Source organism: Camelus ferus, chromosome 7 (genome assembly GCF_009834535.1).
Source record: "Camelus ferus isolate YT-003-E chromosome 7, BCGSAC_Cfer_1.0, whole genome shotgun sequence".
NCBI lineage: Eukaryota > Metazoa > Chordata > Mammalia > Artiodactyla > Camelidae > Camelus > Camelus ferus.
In genome coordinates this window covers 66,143,847-66,164,682 of record NC_045702.1, presented here as the reverse complement: position 1 = coordinate 66,164,682, position 20,836 = coordinate 66,143,847, and the positions used below count along the sequence as shown (strand labels likewise).

The 20,836-nt window shown below is 36.5% G+C and overlaps 1 protein-coding gene across 1 annotated transcript in view; it reads right to left on the bottom strand.

The window, feature by feature from the left end:
* ABCB1 (ATP binding cassette subfamily B member 1) overlaps nt 1-20,836 on the bottom strand; it is a 93,094-nt gene that overhangs the window by 41,602 nt on the left and 30,656 nt on the right. The window contains 1 exon segment of the mRNA XM_032484071.1: nt 12,114-12,238. Within this exon segment, the coding sequence (XP_032339962.1) occupies nt 12,114-12,238 (125 nt within the window).

The window sequence follows — 20,836 nt, the reverse complement described above, 5'->3', positions numbered from 1 at the left end:
AACTCAGACGTGAGCATGCTTTCTTTCTTGCCTTCATGAATTTCTAAAACTACCTTACCAACTACTTTACCAGTTACCAAAGCATGGGCAAATGAAATTTATGACTACTGCATGTACTAAAGAGCAAATCTAAACAGAAATTTATAGCGATAAAATAGTAGCATATTATAAGAGTTTCTCCCTCCAAAAATGTAAATCTCCAACTTGCCAGTTGTAATCTTTTAACAAAAAAAAATTATTTTTGAGAAACATACTTCAGTGGTTGATGTACCATTTATGAGTTGATGTGATGTGAAAGGTACACTGGGTATAAATTATACACGATTACAAATGAGGAATGTTGATGCTTATGACTCACACTCTGTTATTTCCTTTATTTCAGGTCTTGCTTACCGAGACTAGTGCAGAAATCATTTCACTGATATGTTGTCCCATGCAGCCAGAGGAAACTTTTGCACAGGTAGAAGCAACAACAAGGGAAAAAATCATTTAGATGGCAGAAAAGAGAAATGAAGAAAAGAAGGGAGTAAGGAGAAAGGAACCCAAGCAATACTTCTTTTACATAGGCTTTTGGATTAGTTGTTCAATAAAAATGTCACACATAACAAAATCAGATATTACATACAAAACCATCAATTGGTTTAAATCTTCAATATGAAGGGAAGGGTATAGCTCAGTGGTAGAGTGTGTGCTTAGCATGCACGAAGCCCTGGGTTCAATTCTCAGTACCTCTATTATAAATAAATAAATAAATAAATAAATAAATAAATAAATAATAAATAACAAACAAACAAACAAACCTAGTTACATTCCTCCCTGAAGAAGACAAATCCCCCCAAAATAATGTAAAATAAAAGACAAAAAAAAAACAATTAAAAAATCTAAAACAAACACTTCAATATGAAAATGGTAATTAAAGTCACAGTTCCTAAAAGGGGCTAAAGTTATATAACAAAAATGCAGACATTTAGAAAAGATTATTATGACAGCAAGAAACAACTGTAGTTAAGCAAAGAGAAACTGTAAGACACACAAGAGAGAAAAGTACTATTTTAAATTAAGGAGCATAAAACTATTCTACACTATGGAATTAAATTTATTTTAACTTCTGGTTAAATTTCCATTCCAAGAGAACTGGCTTCCTACTGCACCTGCTAATTTGAAAAGAAAGTCAGATTAAGACCTTAATTACTTGCCTTCGGGGAAGCAGAGAAGAATAAGAATTAGAAAAAAATGGAAGGATTTTACTTGGTCTAAGAATACTTTTAACAATTCTACTTTCAACTTATATCCCAAATTTAGATACTTGTCACTCCTCTCCTTGACCCCACAACAGTTTTCCGACCAGTTTCCCAGCTTTCACACTCTGACTTTTGTCATCCATTCACCTGACAAATTACAGACAGAAAAAGAATTTTAAAACCTCATATTGGAAAAAAAAAAAAAACCACCTCATATGGATAGTCAGTCCCTTGTTTAAGACCCTCAACCACTTCCCTGTGCCCTTGGAATAAAATCCTAACTCTTCTCTAAGTCCCCATGTTCTGGTCCCCACCCCTCTTCGACAGCCTCTCCCCACCTCAAGCTCTCCCACTCAACTGAGCTCCAGTCACACAAGCGTTAGGTTATTTTCTAGCACATCCCAAAGTCTTTGCCATCTCAGGAAATTTGGAGGCCTCTTCTATTCCTACATCTACCATGACAGGCTTTTTCTCATCCCTCAAGTCCCAGCTTCCATGAAACCTCCTCGAACATCAAACATGTGTTTCTTGACCACCATAGTTCAAGTAAATTTGCCCTCCTCACCCTATCAGCACACTCTTTGTTTGTTTCATAGCATGTTTTAAAAAATTTATGTCTGATGATTTCTTCCTCACCTTCATTCCCTTCTTTCCCTTTTTTCCCACCTTACTATTTGGGCTGAGGATCACCCAAGGGCAGACATCCTCTATTTCCGATTCACGATTGAAAACCCAGAGCCTAGCGCTGTGCTCGGCCTGTGGTAGATGTTGGATGAATCTGCTAAATGAACTGAACTTTCAAGCAATGGCCAAGCCTGGAAAGAACCTTAGGCCATCGGGTTGTAGTCTTGAGCCTACTCCTGATCTCCAGACAAAACTAATTTCCAATTCTTTAGGGGAGAATGTCCTTTCAAAGATACATTCCTATAACTAATATATTCTAAAGAAATGATTCCACCTATAAAATGAATCTTTGAATATAGTTGTATAAGCCCATTTGCTTATTCTTCAGATAAAAAATTGATCACCATCTTCTCTTAGAAAAAAACTACCTAATTAATCACAGTACTTCATTAAAAAAAATCCTCAATTCCTTTAAACTTTCAGTGAACTAAAGGGATCAGATTTCTCTAAGTTCTGAATATTGGACTTGACTGCTATAATGTCTTTTTTTCTCCTTACCCAGGTTATATCCCAAATATCATTATAGTTTTTCATTGCTAATAATAATAATATCTTTTAAAGTTATCATGTTCTTCAAATTTTGGATGTCATTAATTTTGAAAGTATTATTATTCTGTTAATTGATGTAGCATTAAGAAAGGTGCTTAGCAGAGCATTTCATATACAGCTGGGACCCAAAAGGCTACAGACTCAGTATAATAAGCAAGTGCCACATGGAAAGTGACAGCAGGAGAATTTGCTTGTCTCAAGCTTGGCAACAGATGAAAGGAGGAAAAAACCACCTCCCCTGCACATGAGAACCATAAGGCAGTACTCTTGCAGGTCTGAAGTATGAATTCACCAGCGTGGTTCAACAGCTCCTAGACAAAGAATTTAATGTGCAGTTTTTTCAGGTTAACATTGCCCTCTGTGAACAGCATAGCAAACACAAATCTTTCCTGCAAAAGCTTGACTCTTCAAGCCAGACCCATAACAACTGTAAGTTGACTCTGACTTGTAGGATTTATCTCATTTCAGAGATGATGAATTGTGACTGAAAAATGTGCATCCTAGAATTGAAGAAATACTACATATTTTCTAGTTGTTCATTGCTGTTCACAGGAATGTTTTTTTTTCCCCTCTTAATCGTGACCAGGTACCCAGAGACCTGACTGTATATTGTTAGTTTACAGATCTTACTGTACTGTTACTGGAATTCCTGTGTAGATAATCATGTCATCTGTGCATAATGACAGTTTTGCTTTTTTGTTTTTCGTTTTGTTTTTTCCAACTCTGACAGCTTTTATTTCTTGTTTTATTTTTATATATTATTTTTACTCCTATTTTTCCCTTCATTTTACTCTCATACCATTACAACCCTAAGTAGAAATGATGCTAGCAGACATAGTTCATTATTTTAAAGAACTGCTTTTAACATTTTCCATTAAGTATGAAGTTTCCTGTGAGTATCTGGTATATACTCTTTATTTAAGAAAGCTGTATCTTAGGAGACAGAGAAGATGGCGGAGTAGAAGGACGCTCGCAGGTCACCCTCTCCCACAAATACACCAAGACCCACATCTACAGACCCACTCAGCCAACCAGAGCACCTGCAGAACTCCGACAGAACGTCGCCCTCTTCAAAAGATAAAGATGCCAAAAATCTGGTAGGAGAAAAGGAAAAAAGAAAGAACAAAAGGCAAAGCAGCGCGGGACGGGTCCCGCAGGGAGTGAGCGGCAAAGGAGGACTGGCGCTCGCTCGCTGGGTCTCCCCTCTCCAACTGAGAGGCGAGCGGGACGGAGGGGGAGCCTCCGACGCTCGGATCTGTACAGAGCAGCCCTTGACTAACAGAACTAAGTTAAACGGGCACAGAGCGTCCCCTCGACACCCAGCCTGAGACGCGGCCGGCAGCGGCGGGCAGGGCCAGGCTGCCCAAGCCGGGCGGAGGACGGGGGCGGCTGCACGGAGACAGCCCTGGGGGACTACAAGGGGCTGCGCGCTGTGGCTGTGGGTGCACAGGTTAGAACAACCTGGGCCCTCCATAAAACAGCAAGGTTGATGTGCTCTCGGGGGAAGGGTGCACACCCCCATCTCTGAAAACCCGCGGAAAGTTTTCGGGGGAAGAGAGGCGGGGCTCAGGCACAGCCGCCATATCCTCCGCGCTGAGCACTCAGGCGGGGGCGGGGGCCAAACCTGCATCCGCACCGAAGGGCTTAGCAGCCTCAAAGGCCAGACTGAGACTGGCCTGCAGCCCGGGGCAGATAGGATCCTTCCATCCTGGTCCCTCAGAGAACTTGCTCCACAAAGACAAACAAGGAGCTGGGTTTTGGCTCGGAGCAGGGACAGGGCTGTCCCTGGGTCTTCCCCGAGCCCACCTGCGGAGCGCCGACCAGGGCGGAGCGCGCAGCCGCACAGAGAGCGGAACTACCGGCGGCGCAGGTAGAGCGAGAGCGGCCCCCCCGCCTTTCGGGCAGGAACACAGCCCCTGACCGAGGTGCTGGGAGGGGGCACGACCCGCCCTCCTACCCGGCCAGTCTGCAACATCTGACTGTGGCATCCAGAGGGGCAGCGACCCGCCCGCCCACAGCAGAGGAGAGCTGCACCTGACCCAGTGTTAGGAGGAGGCGCGATCGGCTTGCCAACAGGTGCTGGGAGCAGCACAGAAGAGGGCGCCAACGGAGGGCCTCTGAAAACAGCAAGCTGAGCTTCCAAAACAGGACGAAGACAGAAAGACTTCACATTAAAAGCACACAGACTCCAGGAGAACACCGACAAATCCCCCCCCCCCTTTTTTTTTAAATCTGTTTTTACCTGTTCTCTTTTCTATTACTCTCTTAATCTTTACTTCTTAATTCATTTCTATTTCTCTTGGGTTTTGATGTCCTGCTATTGATTAGACACAGGTTTCAAATACATCTATTCACCCCCCCCCCTTTTTTTGTAAAGGTTTTAAAAGGACGTCTCAACCCCATTAATACTCTGCTTCAACTCATTCTTCTATTATTCATTATACACTGTTTTCAAACCCTCTTTCTCCCTTCTTTTAAAATTCTTTCTCTCTCTCTCTTATTTTTTTTTCTTTTTTTCCTAAGTTCTATTCCTAAATAGGCATCAGATAGATAAAATCCTTAAGGACCAAAATAAACAACTGATACTCCATAAACCACAGTGCCAAAGAGGTATGAGCAAGATGAAGAAGCAGAGAAACCTTTCCCAATTAAAAGAACAAGAGAAATCCCCTGAAAGAAAGATCAACGAAATAGACATCGATAGCCTACTAGATCAAGATTTCAAAAAAGGAGTGATCAAAGTGCTGAAGGAATTAAAAGAGATAGTGTTTAGAGATATAAAATATGTCAAAAATGAAATTGAAGCTATAAGAGCCAAGTAGAATGGGTAAACTCATTGACAGAGATGAGGAATGATCTAATAGCTGTGCAAAGCCGACTAGATAATGCAGAGGAACGAATTAGTGATCTAGAAGACAGGGCAATAGAAAGCACCCATTCAGAAGAACTACAAGAGAAGCAAATAAAAAATAATGAAAATAGCATAAGGGACCTATGGGATAATATAAAGCGTCCCAATCTTCGCATAATAGGGGTCCCAGAAGGAGAAGAAAGATCAAAGGGGATTGAAAAGGTTTTTGAAGAAATCATGACTGAAAACTTCCCAAACTTAAAGAAGGAATCAGATATCCAAGTACAGGAAGCTCAGAGGGTCCCAAACAGGAAGAACCCAAATAGACCCACACCAAGACATATCATAATCAAGATGGCCAGAGTCAAGGATAAAGAAAGGATTCTAAAGGCAGCAAGAGAAAAGCAAAGAGTAAGTTACAAGGGAACCCCCATAAGGCTCTCAGCTGATTTCTCTACACAAACACTACAGGCCAGAAGGGAGTGGCAAGATATATTCAAAGCCCTGAATGAAAAAAAGATGCAGCCTAGGATCCTTTATCCAGCAAGGCTATCCTTGAGGATAGAAGGAGAAATAAAGAGTTTCACAGACAAAAAAAAGCTGCAGGAGTTTAGCAACACCAAACCCATGCTAAAAGAAATATTGAAAGGGCTATTCTAAATAGAAAAGCAGCAGGATGCTACAGAAATGAGAAACACACAACTGGAAAGGTGATAACTCATGAATTACAAATAAAGTAAACATGAAATTATAAAAGAAGACATACAAATCACTGAGAGTGGGAGAGGGAGGCAGGGAAATATAGAATTTTTTTCTTTCTTTTTTAAATTTTTTTAACAGTAGGATGGGTTTGAGATCATGTTACTATCAGTTTAATAAAAACAGTTATAGTAATGGGTTAATAGATTTACAAAAAAGGGTAACCACAAGCCAAAAATTTACAAAGGAGTCACAAAAAGTAAATAAAATCCATGATAATACAAAGGAAAATTACCAAACCACAAAAGGAAGAAGAAAGGAACAAAGAGGATATACCAATTCAACTGCAAAGATAAGTTCAAAATGGCAATAAACACACATCTATCATTAATTACTGTAAATGTTAATGGACTAAATGCTCCAGTCAAAAGACACAGAGTGGCAAACTGGATAATAAAGCAAGAACCTTCAATATGCTGCATACGAGAGACCCACTTTAGGGAGAAGGACACATATAGATTGAGAGTGAAAGGATGGAAAAGGATATTCCATGCAAATGGAAAAGCCAAAAAAGCAGGTGTTGCAGTACTGATCTCAGACAAAATAGACTTTAAAACAAAGGCCATAAAGAAAGATAAAGAAGGACATTTTATAATGATTAAAGGAGTGATACAAGATGAGGATATTACACTCGTTAATATATATGCACCCAATATAGGAGCACCTAAGTACATACAAGAATGACTAACAGAGATTAAGGGGGATATTGATGGGAATATAATCATAGTTGGAGATTTTAACACTGCATTAACATCACTAGACAGATCTTCCAGACAGAAAATAAACAAGGCAACAGAGAAATTAAATACTACAATAGAAAAACTAGATTTGGTGGATATTTTCAGAGCATTACACCCCCCAAAAATAGGATATACATTCTTTTCAAATGCACATGGAACATTTTCCAGGATCGATCATGTACTTGGGCACAAAAGAAACCTCAACAATTTTAAGAAGATAGAAATTATCTCAAGCATCTTTACTGACCACAATGCCATGAAACTGGAAATCAACAACAGAGAAACAAAGGAGAAAAAAAGGAAAGCATGGAGATTAAACAATATGTTATTGAAAAAACAATGGATCAATGAGGAAATCAAAGCTGAAATTAAAAAATACCTTGAGACAAATGAAAATGAAAGCACAACCACTCAAAACCTATGGGACACAGCAAAGGCAGTGGTAAGAGGGAAGTTTATAGCGATACAGGCCTTCCTCAAAAAAGAAGAACAATCTCAAATAAACAATTTAACCCACCACCTGAATGAATTAGAAAAAGAAGAACAAAAAGCCCCAAAAAGCAGCAGAAGGAAGGAAATAATAAAGATCAGAGAGGAATTAAATACAATAGAGATTAACAAGACCATAGAAAAAATCAACCAAACAAAAAGTTGGTTTTTTGAAAAAGTAAATAAAATCAACAAAATCTGGCCAAACTCACAAAGAAGAAAAAGGAGAGAGCACAAATTAGCAAAATAAGAAAGGAAAATGGAGAAATTACAACAAACAAAATAGAAATATAGAATATCATACGAGAACATTATGAAAAACTATATGGAACCAAACTGGATAACCTAGAGGAGATGGACAAGTTTCTGGAAACATACTGTCCACCAAGGCTAAATCAAGAAGAATCTGAACACTTGAACAATCCGATCACTAGAAAGTAAATAGAAATAGCAATTAAAAACCTCCCTAGAAATAAAAGTCCAGGACCGGACGGCTTCACCGGGGAATTCTACCAAACATACAAAGAAGAACTCATACCAGTCCTTCTCAAACTCTTCCAGACGATTGAAAAAGAGGGAATACTCCCAAACTCATTCTATGAAGCCACCATCACCCTGATACCAAAACCAGGCAAAGACACTACAAAAAAAGAGAATTATAGGCCAATATCACTGATGAACATAGACGCCAAAATCCTCACCAAAATTTTAGCAAATAGAATCCAACAACACATAAAAAAGATTATACATCATGACCAAGTGGGGTTCATCCCAGGGACACAAGGCTGGTTCAACATACGCAAATCAATCAGTGTAATACATCACATCAACAAGAGAAAGGACAAAAACCACATGATCATCTCAATAGATGCAGAAAAAGCATTTGATAAAATTCAACACCCATTTATGATAAAAACTCTCGCCAAAGTGGGTATAGAGGGAACATATCTCAACATAATAAAAGCTATATATGACAAACCTACAGCCAGCATAGTACTCAACGGTGAAAAACTCAAAAGCTTCCCACTAAAATCTGGGACAAGACAAGGATGCCCACTATCACCACTCCTATTCAACATAGTCCTAGAAGTCCTAGCCACAGCAGTCAGGCAAGAGAAAGAAATAAAAGGGATCCAAATTGGAAAAGAAGAGGTAAAAGTGTCATTATATGCTGATGACATGTTACTATATATAGAAAACCCTAAAAGGTCCACACAAAAGCTACTAGAGCTGATTGAAGAATTCAGCAAGGTAGCAGGTTACAAAATTAACGTTCAAAAATCAGTTGCATTTCTTTACACTAACGATAAATCAACAGAAGAACAAAGTAAAGAAACAATCCCCTTTAAAATAGCACCCAAAGTAATAAAATATCTGGGAATAAATCTAACCAAGGAGGTGAAAGAATTATACACAGAAAACTATAAACCACTGATGAAGGAAATTAAAGAAGACTTTAAAAAATGGAAAGATATTCCATGCTCTTGGATTGGAAGAATCAATATTGTTAAAATGGTCACACTGCCCAAGGCAATCTACAGATTTAATGCAATCCCTATCCAATTACCCAGGACATATTTCACAGAACTAGAACAAATCATAATAAAATTTATATGGAACCATCAAAGACCTAGAATTGCCAAAGCATTACTGAAGAGAAAGAAAGAGGCTGGAGGAATAACTCCCCCAGACTTCAGACAATACTATAGAGCTACAGTCATCGAGACAGCACGGTATTGGTACCAAAACAGACATATAGACCAATGGAACAGAATAGAGAGCCCAGAAATGAACCCACAAAGTTTTGGTCAACTAATCGTCGACAAAGGAGGCAAGAATATACAATGGAATAAAGACAGTCTCTTCAGCAAATGGTGTTGGGAAAACTGGACAGCAGCATGTAAAACAATGAAGCTAGAACACTCCCTTACACCATATACAAAAATCAACTCAAAATGGATTAAAGACTTAAACATAAGACAAGATACAATAAACGTCCTAGAGGAAAACATAGGCAAAACATTATCTGACATACATTTCAAAAATTTTCTCCTAGAAGAAATAAAAGCAAGAATAAACAAATGGGACCTAATGAAACTTACAAGCTTCTGCACAGCAAAGGAAACCAGAAGTAAAACAAGAAGAAAACCTACGGAATGGGAGAAAATTTTTGCAAGTGAAACCGACAAAGGCTTGATCTCGAGAATATATAAGCAGCTCATACGACTCAATAAGAAAAAAATAAACAACCCAATCCAAAAATGGGCAGAAGACCTAAACAAGCAATTCTCCAAGGAAGACATACAAATGATCAAAAAGCACGTGAAAAAATGCTCCATATCACTAATTATCAGAGAAATGCAAATCAAAACTACAATGAGGTATCACCTCACACCAGTCAGAATGGCCGTCATTCAAAAATCCACAAATGACAAATGCTGGAGAGGCTGTGGAGAAAGGGGAACCCTCCTACACTGCTGGTGGGAATGCAGTTTGGTGCAGCCACTATGGAAAACAGTGTGGAGATTCCTCAAAAGACTAGGAATAGACTTACCATATGACCCAGGAATCCCACTCCTGGGCTTGTATCCAGAAGGAAATCTACTTCAGGATGACACCTGCACCTCAATGTTCATAGCAGCACTATTTACGATAGCCAAAACATGGAAACAGCCTAAATGTCCATCAACAGGTGACTGGATAAAGAAGAGGTGGTATATTTATACAATGGAATACTACTCAGCCATAAAAACCGACAACATAATGCCATTTGCAGCAACATGGATGCTCCTGGAGAATGTCATTCTAAGTGAAGTAAGCCAGAAAGAGAAAGAAAAATACCATATGAGATCGCTCATATGTGGAATCTAAAAAACAAAAACAAAAACAAACAAACAAAGACAAAGCGTAAATACAGGACAGAAATAGACTCACAGACAGAGAATACAGACTTGTGGTTGCCAGGGGGGTGGAGGGTGGGAAGGGATAGACTGGGATTTCAAAATTGTAGAATAGAAAAACAAGATTACACTGTATAGCACAGGGAAATATACACAAAATGTTATGATAACTCACAGAGAAAAAAATGTGACAATGAGTGTGTGTATGTCGATGCATGACTGAAAAATTGTGCTGAACACTGGAATTTGACACATTGTAAAATGATTATAAATCAATAAAAAATGTTAAAAAAAAAAGAAAGCTATATCTTATACCTAGTTTTAAAAGTTATTGCCATGAATCATATGTAATTAATGCTTTTCCCCTATCCATCAAAACAAAATGCTTCTTTCTTTTAAAATGCTAGTGTGGTTAATTATATTAATAGATTTCCTAAGGTTAAATCATTTTGCATTTATGGGTTAAAGCCAACAGGTTCTGGATTTTTTTAATCTATATTTTGCACACTGATTCATTTAGCTAATAATTTATCTATACTTTCTGCATCTATGTTTTAGGTGAAACTGTCTTATAATTTTTTCTTGCTCATATACCTGCTTTCTGATTATGCTGTCAAAGTTATACTAGCTTCATAAAATGAACTCACAACTTTCTATATGTAATTTTCATTCTCTCAAACAATTTGTGTAAGATGGGGTTCTTTCTTGAAGTTTTGGTAAAATTTGTTTGTAAAATTATCTGAACTTGATGGTTTTTGCTTGCTTATGTGTCTATGTGTAATGTAGGGGCAAGGGATGGAGATTTTAACCTTTGGATTCAATTCTTTTTATGATAATAGTTCTACTCAAATTTTCTTCAGAAATAAGAATTTTAGCCTCTATTTTTCTGGGATACTGTCTATTTCATCAGGGTTTTACAATTTACTGGTGGAAAATTGTATTTTTTAAAATACATTTTAAAAATCTGGAGCAATTTTTCCCTATTCTTTTTTGTTCGTGATTAAATTTGCAAAATACTACTTTATTTGTCTTTTCAAAGAATTACTTAACGAATTTGTCAACTTCCACTTTTTTAACTTTTATTTTCTACAAAACTATTGCTCTTATCTTTATTATTTCCTTCTTACACTTCTTTTGTTTTGTTGTTATTTTTCTAACTCCTTAATTTGGTTGCTTAGTTCATTAATTTTCAGAAATTTTCAAATTTCTTCTCCAGACACCCTGGTGGTATCATTGGACTCAAATCCATTTTTAAAGTGAAATCTTCGGCTTTGGAGAGAAATAGCTCCCTAGTTCTCAGAGTTTTATAAATTCAAACACTAACAGCACCTGAGGGAGAAGCCCCAGACTTTGATTTATATACAAGGATGCCTTCCCTCAGCTCAAAAATTAAGCAGAAGCAAATAGGCTTTGTCTGTCTCTCTATGCTGGTGGACAGAATCTTTTTCTGGTCCACCTTTTCACTAAGGAAAACTGGAAAAGAATCCCAAGTTCAGAAACTTCATTCTCATCTACTCAAACATGAACAAAGGGGACACAAGCCACAGATCAGAATGACCCCATAGGTCTTACACAAATTACTCACTCAATCTTAGAGAAGATGGGGAAAAATTATCATCTGAGATATTACATATGTTTCAACCTTAAGAAACCATTTTCTGTCACTACCCACCTAGGAAACTCTAGAAAAATGCTTTGAATTAGCAGATATGAGAAGAGTACAATTAGAATTACAACTTTCTCAGACTATTAACTATGCTGTAATGCAGCCATGAAGCTATTTAAGGAAACATATGTATATATAAGAGAATACCCTCATAATCATCACCATCAACCTGAACAGCACATAAGATGACACAGAATTGAACATCTCTACCAACTTAAAAAAAGAGGCTCAAACCTTTCAAGTTCTTTCTTTTGTCCTCCAAATGCAATCACAGTTCTAACTGCCGCTAAGACCTCTTCAGCTACTGCTCCAGCTTTTGCGTATGCCAAGAGTTCTTTATCAGTAAATGAAGACAATATCTGTTTAAAAATGCAATGGCAGATCATTAAAAAATTTTAAACAAGTTAATTTTGCCTTTTGGAAAGAGAAAAATAAATATATGCACAAATGTTTTTATGTCACTGTATATAAAGAACAAAATCTTTTACTTGTCTTTGGTCATGATGTCCTACTTTTCAGTATACATCTTCACTCTGTAAGCCACTTCAAATTCTTTTTGGACTGAGATGAACATGATAAATGAAATTAAATATTAATTTTCTCACTAAATACTCCATGGATCCTCACACAAATAAGTAAATCTGGAACTCTGGGGAGATTTTAAATTCAGAAAAGGAGGTGTATACTATCATCATAAATATAGGGAAAAGAGCAGTGTATCAACAAGGAAATATAGTGGGTACTCAACAAAGCAACTGCTAAGGGTACCCTGGTTTAGAAATGTCAAGGTGGGAGGCCAGAAAAATGCAGGGCACTAAGCACTTCGTGGTAACAGGACTTCAAAGTTTCATGTGCTGGGGAAGCAGAGTTCCCGTTGCTGCTGTTCCTTAGCAGTGCATTCAGCCACCAGGGAGGCCTTTGTTTTATGGGTGCTCTTTGAGCCTTGTGTCTGGTCCCTGAGCACTTATTATTTAGAGGGAACAATCCTTTATATATTTAGAGCCTTGCTTAGTCTTCTCGATTGCACAGTGAAGTAGGTATTATTTCCCCCACTCTATACATAAGGGAATGGAGGGATGAAGAAATCAAGTAATTTCCTAATAAGTGAAATATCCAAGACTCAAGGCTGAGTCCACATGGCTTCAAAGCCTGAATTAACATCCACTGGAGTGAATCTCTCTCTGAAACCAGCCAGTCATGTGGGCCTTCTGGGATCCCAGAAAACAGCCTCATGAAAATCAAATCAACTGGCATGGGCAAAGAACTAAGGTTATTCTTTTTACCTGGAATGCCTGACTAGTCAACCATTCAACTAAATAGTACATGCAAGTAATTCAAATAAAATTCTGATTAAACAGAATTACATTCTTCCAATAAATAATTCACAGCATTTGTGGACTCTTTTGTATTAGTCTATTCCTTCTTGTCATAAAAAGCTCAAAGTTGTTTTGATTTTTAATAGTGAATTTCTTCCTTTGCCATGTGGGAAAGTTCAAGGAGCTATGACAGATGTAGGAATGGGTGGGTGAAGGCAAATGAACATTTATTATGTTCTATGTATACATATTGTGTTCTATGTACCTTCTTCTTTGGTACCCAAAGCAAGTGTGTTCTATGTACCTGGTACCCAAAGCAATAACCCAGTGATACACTAGACCTTCCTAACTTCCCAAAGAGACTTTCCCAGGGCTGCCCTGCTACACTTGCCAGAATCATCCACAGCGCTGGGTCTAACTCAGGAAGGTCACTGCCATCCCTGAACAAACAAGTCTGCATAACGTAAGAGGTGCATAGCTACTTTTCTCTGTTCCTCTTGAAACCTCGCCCCACAAAATCAATCATACCGGAGGCATCCAAAACAGGAAGATTACCAGAAATAATTTTGAATTAGGGGTTTCAAAACATGCTATTTTAACTTATTGTTAAAATAATCAAGTACCATACCAAATGATTCAATAAAACTGGCTCTTCTAGGACTTGCCATAATTATAAGCATATGCTTAGGCAAGACTAGGGTAGAATCTTCATTAAGTACTCTGTTTCGGTTTTTTGTTTGTTTTTAAGAGATATGCTTGTTGAAGGGGGAAAAAAAAACCCTCCAAAATACTCTCAGGGATATGAAAAGCCAACTTTACTGTTCCTCTAATATAAAATCATGAAATGGTGAGACTCCCATTATTACAATTATCCACATAAACTAAACATCACTATCTCATCCCTTCTCCCAAAGGCTGTTAATTTCCAAACAAACCCTAACTGTATCAGTGCTAGACACATGAAATTGTTATTCCTGTAAGCTAAAACCTAATATAGGCAGCTTTATATTATTCAAACTAATATACTTGGAAGCAGTATTTTTGACCACTACAGATGTTTTGACCTTCATCTTTGTCCCTTTTTTCCAATTCTCAATGTAGGTTTTTGTTTTATTTTGAGATAATTTACACATGCTTTATTTTTTAAATCTATTATTTTGGGATAATTGTAGACTCACATGCAGTTGTAAGAAACAATACAGTGAAATCTCATATATCCTTCATCTAGTGTTCCCCAAAGTGTAACCTCTTCAAAACTTCAGAATATCCCAACCAGAAATTTAACATTAATCCATCAATGTTATTCAGATTTACCAGTTTTACATGCACTCGTGTGTGTGTTTAAGCATTGTTCTAAGTTATAAACAATGTTACCACCTGTATAGATTTATGTGACAATAGTCATCATACAGAACAAATTCCATCATTAGGATCCACTGGTGCTACTTTTTGTGGCCACGGTGACCTCTTTTCCTACTCCTTAATTCTCCTCCCCTCCCCACCATCTCTAATCCCTGAAAACCACTAATCAGTTCTGCCTATAATTTTGTCATTTCAAGGATATTATATAAATGGAATCATACGGTACGTGACCTTTTGGGACTGGCTTTTTCACAAAGTACAAACCCCTGGAGACTCACCCAGGTTGGCCTTGTGTGTATCAATAGTTCTTTCCTTTTTGTCACTGGGCAGTATCCATGATATGGATGTACCACAGTTGTTTAACCATTAACCTGTTGAAATATATCTGAGATTGTCTCAGTTTGGGGCTATTACAAATAAAGCTGCTATGAACGTTTGAATACAGGTTTTTATGTGAACACAATTTTTTTTTCTCTTAGACAAATGCACAGTACAACTGCTGGAATGTCTGGTAATTGCATGTTAAGTTTTATAAGAAACTGAAAACTGTTTTCTAGGTTGCTGTACCATTTTACATTCCTATCAGCAATCTATGAGTGATCCCGTTTCTTTGCATCTCATCAGAAATTGATGTTTCACTATTTTTATTTTAGCCATTCTGGTAGATGTGTAATGATACCTCACTGCAGTTTAATTTGCTTTTCACTGATGGCTAATGATGCCAGACAGCCTTTCATATGCTGACAAGCCATCTGTATATCCTCTCTGATGAATGTCTATTCATGTTTTTTTGCCCATTCTCTAATTGGTTTACCTGATTTTTTTTTTTAAATATTGAGTTTTCAGAGTTCTTTAAATATTACAGATACTAATCCTTTGTCAGATATGTGATTTGCATATTATTTTTCCCAGTATGCAGTTTGTCTTTTCATCCCCTTCACATGGCTTTCACAAAGCAAGTTTTTAATTTTTATGAAGCTTAATTTATAATTTTTAAAGTATCTTTTAATAGTAAGTTTAAGAACTCTTTGTCTAAGGCCTACATCTCAAAGACTTTCTTCCATTTTTTTCCTAAAAGATTCATAGCTTTACATTTTACATATAAGTCCACGATCAAGTTTTCGTTAATTTTTACATGGAATGTGAGGTTTAGGTTGATGCTTTTGGTCTTTTTTCTTTTTTAACTTGTGAATGTCCAATTGTTCCAGTACTATTTGTTGAAAAGACAGTTCTTCCTCCATTGAATCGTTTTTGTACCTTTGTCAAACATCAGCTGGGCATAATTGTGTAAGCATTTTTCTGGGCTCTCTATTGTTTCACTGCTCTCTGTGTCTATCCCTCCACCAATATACTACAGCTATACAGCAAATTTTAGGGTCAGGGAGATGTATTCCTCTCACTTTATTCTTCTTGTCAAGACTGTTTTTAGCTATTCTAGGGCCTGTGTCTTTCCATGTAAATTTTAGAATAGCGTGCTTGTCTATGTCTACCAAAAACCCTCCAGGAATTTTTTTTTACAGGAAATGCCTTAAACTTACAGATTAGTTTGGAAAAAAAAAATCAACATTTTACTATGTTGAATCTTCTAATCCAGGAACACACTATGTCTCTCCATTTATGTTATTTCTTTCATCAGCATTTAATCATTTTCAGCATAGAGATCCTATATATGTTTCATGAAATGGACACATAAGTATTTCATTTTACTTGGAGTGATTCTAAATGGTATTAATTTTAATTTAATATTTAAATATTGGTTTATGCAAGTTCATCGTTAGTATGTAGAAATGCAGTTGATCTGGTATCTTTGGCCCTTTCCAAACTCAATTATTAGTCCTAGGAGATTGTACATTTTTGGGGATTTTCTACTTAGAAGATTACACTATAAACAGATACAGTTTTATTTCTTCCTTTCTCATCTATATGCCTTTTATTTCTTTTCACTGCCTTATTGCAGTGGCTAGAAGTTCTAGTACTTTGCTGAAGTGATGAGAGCAGCCTTCCTTGCCTTCCTTATTCCCAAAGTTATGGAGAAAATATTCAGTCTTTCACTGTTAAGCATGATATTAACTAAAGAGTTTTTGCAAATGATCTTTATCAAGTTTAGGTAATATCTTTCTATCCTTGACTTCCTGAGAGTTTTCTTTTTTAATCATCAATGTATGTTACATACTGTCAAATGTTTTTCTGTGTCAACTGATATGATCATACAATTATTCTTTTTTAGTTTACTGACATGATAGATTACATGAATTGACTTTCAAATGTTGACCAAACCTTTCATAGCTGAAACAAATCTCACTTGGTTATGGTATATTATTCTTTTTATACATTGTCATATTTGGTTTCCTAATATGTTATTGAAGAATTTTTATTCTTAGTCCATGAAAGATATTGGTTTGCTGTTTGCTTTTTTTATATTGCCTTTGTCTGGTTTTGGTATCAGGGCAACACTGGCCTCATAAAATGAGCTGGGGAGTGTCCCCTCTTCTTGTATAAAATTGGTGTTAATTCTTCTTTAAATGTTTGGTAGCATTTTCCAGTAAATCATCTGTGCCTGGAGAATTCTTTCTCAGGAGCTCTGAAGTTACAAAACAAATTTCTTCAATGATCATAGGGTTATGCAGATTATCTATTTCATTTTAGTTGAGATTTGGTAGTTCGTAGTTACGAAGGAGATGATCTCTAAGTTTTCAAATTTATGAGTTATAAAGTTTTTTGTAATATTCTTTTTACTATCTTTTTATTGTCTGTGGAATTTGTAGTAATATCCTTTATTTTATTCTTGATATTGTGATTTGTGTCTTCTTTTTGTCAGTCTTGCTAATTTTCTTGATTTTTTTTGAAGAATCAGCTTTATTCACTGATTTTTATTGTTTTCCTATTTCAAGTTCACTGATTTCTGCTCTTACCTTTACTATTTCCTTATTCTGCTTGCTTTGCTTTTATTTTACACTTGTTTTTCCTAGTTTCTTGAGATAGAAACTTACATTGTTGATTTGAGATCTTTCTTCATTTCTAACGTAGACATTTAATGCCATAAGTTTCTCTCAACACTTCTTTAGCTGCATACCAAGTATTTTGATATTTTTTGTTTTTGTTGTCACTTAGTTATGTATATTTTTTCCTTTGAAACTTTTATCATCCATGGATTATTTTAAAATGTATTGCTTAATTTCAAAATGTTTAGAGATTTTTCTCATTGTTGCTGTTATTTATTTCTAGTGAGATACCACTGTAGTCAGAGAAAATACACTTTATAGTTCCATCCCTTTAAATTTGTTGTGGTTTGTTTTATGGCCCAGGATATGATCTATATTGGTGAATGTTTAACATGTATTCTGTTGGTACAATGTTTTATAAATGCCAATTAGATCCTACTGGTTGACTGTGTTGGTCAGGTCGTCTATAGCCTAGCTGATATTTTGTCTAGTAATTCTACCAGTGCTGAGAGAGGATAATAATAAAATATCTGTGATTTTTCTATTTCTCCCTTCAACTCTCTCAGTTTTTACTTCATCTATTTTGAGGCTTTATTATTTGGTGCATACAATATTTAGGATCATTATGTCTTCCTAATGGATTGATGCCTTTTATCATTATGCAATATTTACCTTTTTTATAGTAATTTTTTGTCCTAAAGTTCATATTATCAGATATTAATATAGCTACTTCCTAAAAAATTAATGTTTCCTTGGTATATCTTTTTCCATATTGTTATTTTCATTCTACCTATGTTTTTGAATTTGAAAGTTTCTTGTAAGCAGCAGATAGTTGGCTTATTTTTTTAATTCATTCTGCAAATTTCTCTTTTGATTGGTATATTGATTGGTATATTGAACTATTTACATTTAATGCAATTACTGATATGTTAACAGTTAAGTTTACCATTTTATTATTTGCTTTCTATTTATTTCTTCTGTTTTTCATTCCTTTGCTTCTCTTTTCTTTCCTTTCTAAGAGTTATTTGATCAAGTTTTAGGATTTCATTTTGATTTATTCACAGTGGGTTAAAAAAATTTTACTGAAGTACAGTTAATTTACAATGTTGGGTTAGTTTCTGGTGTACAGCATAGTAGTTCAATTATGTGTGTGTGTGTGCGTGTGTAGTCCTGTTCATATTCTTTTTCATTATAGCCTATTACAAGGTATTAAATATAGCTCCCTGGACAATACAGTAGGGCCTAGTTGTTTATCTATTTTGTATATAGTAGTTAGTATCTGCAAATCCTGAACTCCTAGCTTATCCCTCTACCCCCTTTCCCTCTTTATGGTAACCATAAGCTTGTTTTCTATGTCTGTGTGTCTGTTTCTGTTCTGTAAATAAGTTCACTTGTGTCATTTTCTTAGATTCCGTATATAAGTGACATCATATGGTATTTTTCTTCTCTTTCTGGCTTACTTACCCAGTATGACAATCTCCAGGTCCATCTATGTTGCTACATATGGCATTATTTTATTCTTTTTTTATGGCTGAGTAACTTCTTTATCCAGTTATCCATTAATGGACATTTAGGTTGCCTCCATGACTTGGCTATTGTAAATAGTGCTGCTGTGAATACTGCGGCACATGTATATTTTCATATTTATAGTGTTCTTTGAATATCTTTTTGCCTAGGTTTCGTAATGACTGTTCTGGATATTATAATATTTATATGTGACTTATAAAAATCTACTAGTGTCAACATTTTACCACTTACAATTTTTGGTTCAATCATCAAATATGATTTAGAAATCTTATGGGGAAAAAGGAAAAGGAAGGTCCAAATTTCTATTCTTTTTATTGTTTTCTCCTTCTTGATGCTCCAATATCGCTTTTATCATTTCTCTTCTGTTTGAAGAACTTTATTTGGCCAGTCTTTAATAATAGGTATGCTAGTGGAAGATTCATCTATAGTTTTCCATGATCTAAGAATGTTACTTCTCCGACATTCCTGAAAAATAGTTTGACCATAGTCCACACAGTTCACAGCTCTTTTCTTTACACATGTGAAAAATATTTTGCCACTTCTTTCTAGCCTTTGTAATTTCAGATGAGAAATACTTTGTCACTCAAAGTGGTGTTTCCTGTAGGTAATGTGTTGCTGCTCTTTAGCTTATTTCAAGATTTTTTTCCTTTGTTGTTAGTTTTCAGTGCTTCAGTTATGATGTGCTTTATCATGGATTTCTTTTGAGTTTATCCTGTTTGGGGTTAGCCCTGCTTCTTGGATCTGAAGGTTTGTCTTTCACAAACCTTGGAAGTTTTCAGACATTATTTCTTCCACTACCCCTTCAGTTTCACACTTCCCCTTTCTTTCGGGACTCTGATGGTAAGAAAAGTTCTATCTGTCGTTACCATCCCACAAGTCCCTGAGGCTCTTTACATTTCCTCTCTCTTTAAGGGTGGGTGAGTTCTACTGTTCTGTCTCCAGGTGTACTGATTCTATCCTGTCATCTTCATTCAACAAGACTGTGCCCCTCCATCATGACTTTTACTTCTGCTGTTCTATCTTTCAATTCTCTCATTTCATTCTGTCCTTTAGTTCACAACATCTTTCTCATTGCTGATACCTTCTGTTCTTTCGTTTCCAGAGAATTTATGATTCATTAGCAAAGCATTTTTATGATGACTGCTCCATACTCCATGCCACATAATTCTAACATATGAATTATGTCAGCATGGGTCAGTTCATTGTTTTTTTTTTTCCTCAATCAAATTGTGATTTTCTTGTCCCTTGATATGACAAGTGATTTTTTATTATACCCTGGACATTTTGTCTATTATGTCAGGAGACTCTGGGTCCTATTTAAATTTTTTATTTTCACAAGCAGTTACCCCATTTGAGTTCAGCATGCAATTCTTGGCCTACTTTTGTCACCTGTGGATCCAGTAACAGTTTTATACTGAGTCTCTGTGGTATTATTTTCATCAGTGTGGTTTGTCTAGAGTTGCTGGGGCTCCCTGGCCCTGTGTTTGCTACCTGAGAAAGTGGAAGTGGTTTCTTAAGTTCAGACTCCCAAGCACGTCTTGCAGGGGCAGGATATGGTGGTTTCCCCTACCAGTGTCTTCTAGCTAACCCTGGGCGTGGGAAGAGAGTTGCCGGTGCAGAGGTCATAAGATCAGTTCCCGGAGTAGGAAGCTTGCTGTGTCTGAGTCCCTTCCCTGTTCTGCTTTCTGGCCCCGGTGTCTATGGGTTAGGGAAGAGAGTCTCAGGCTCACAGGGACAAAGCAGCTTCCTAACAGGGCCACATTTCTTTTTTAATATAGATGACAACCAGCTAATTTAAGAAATTTGTTTC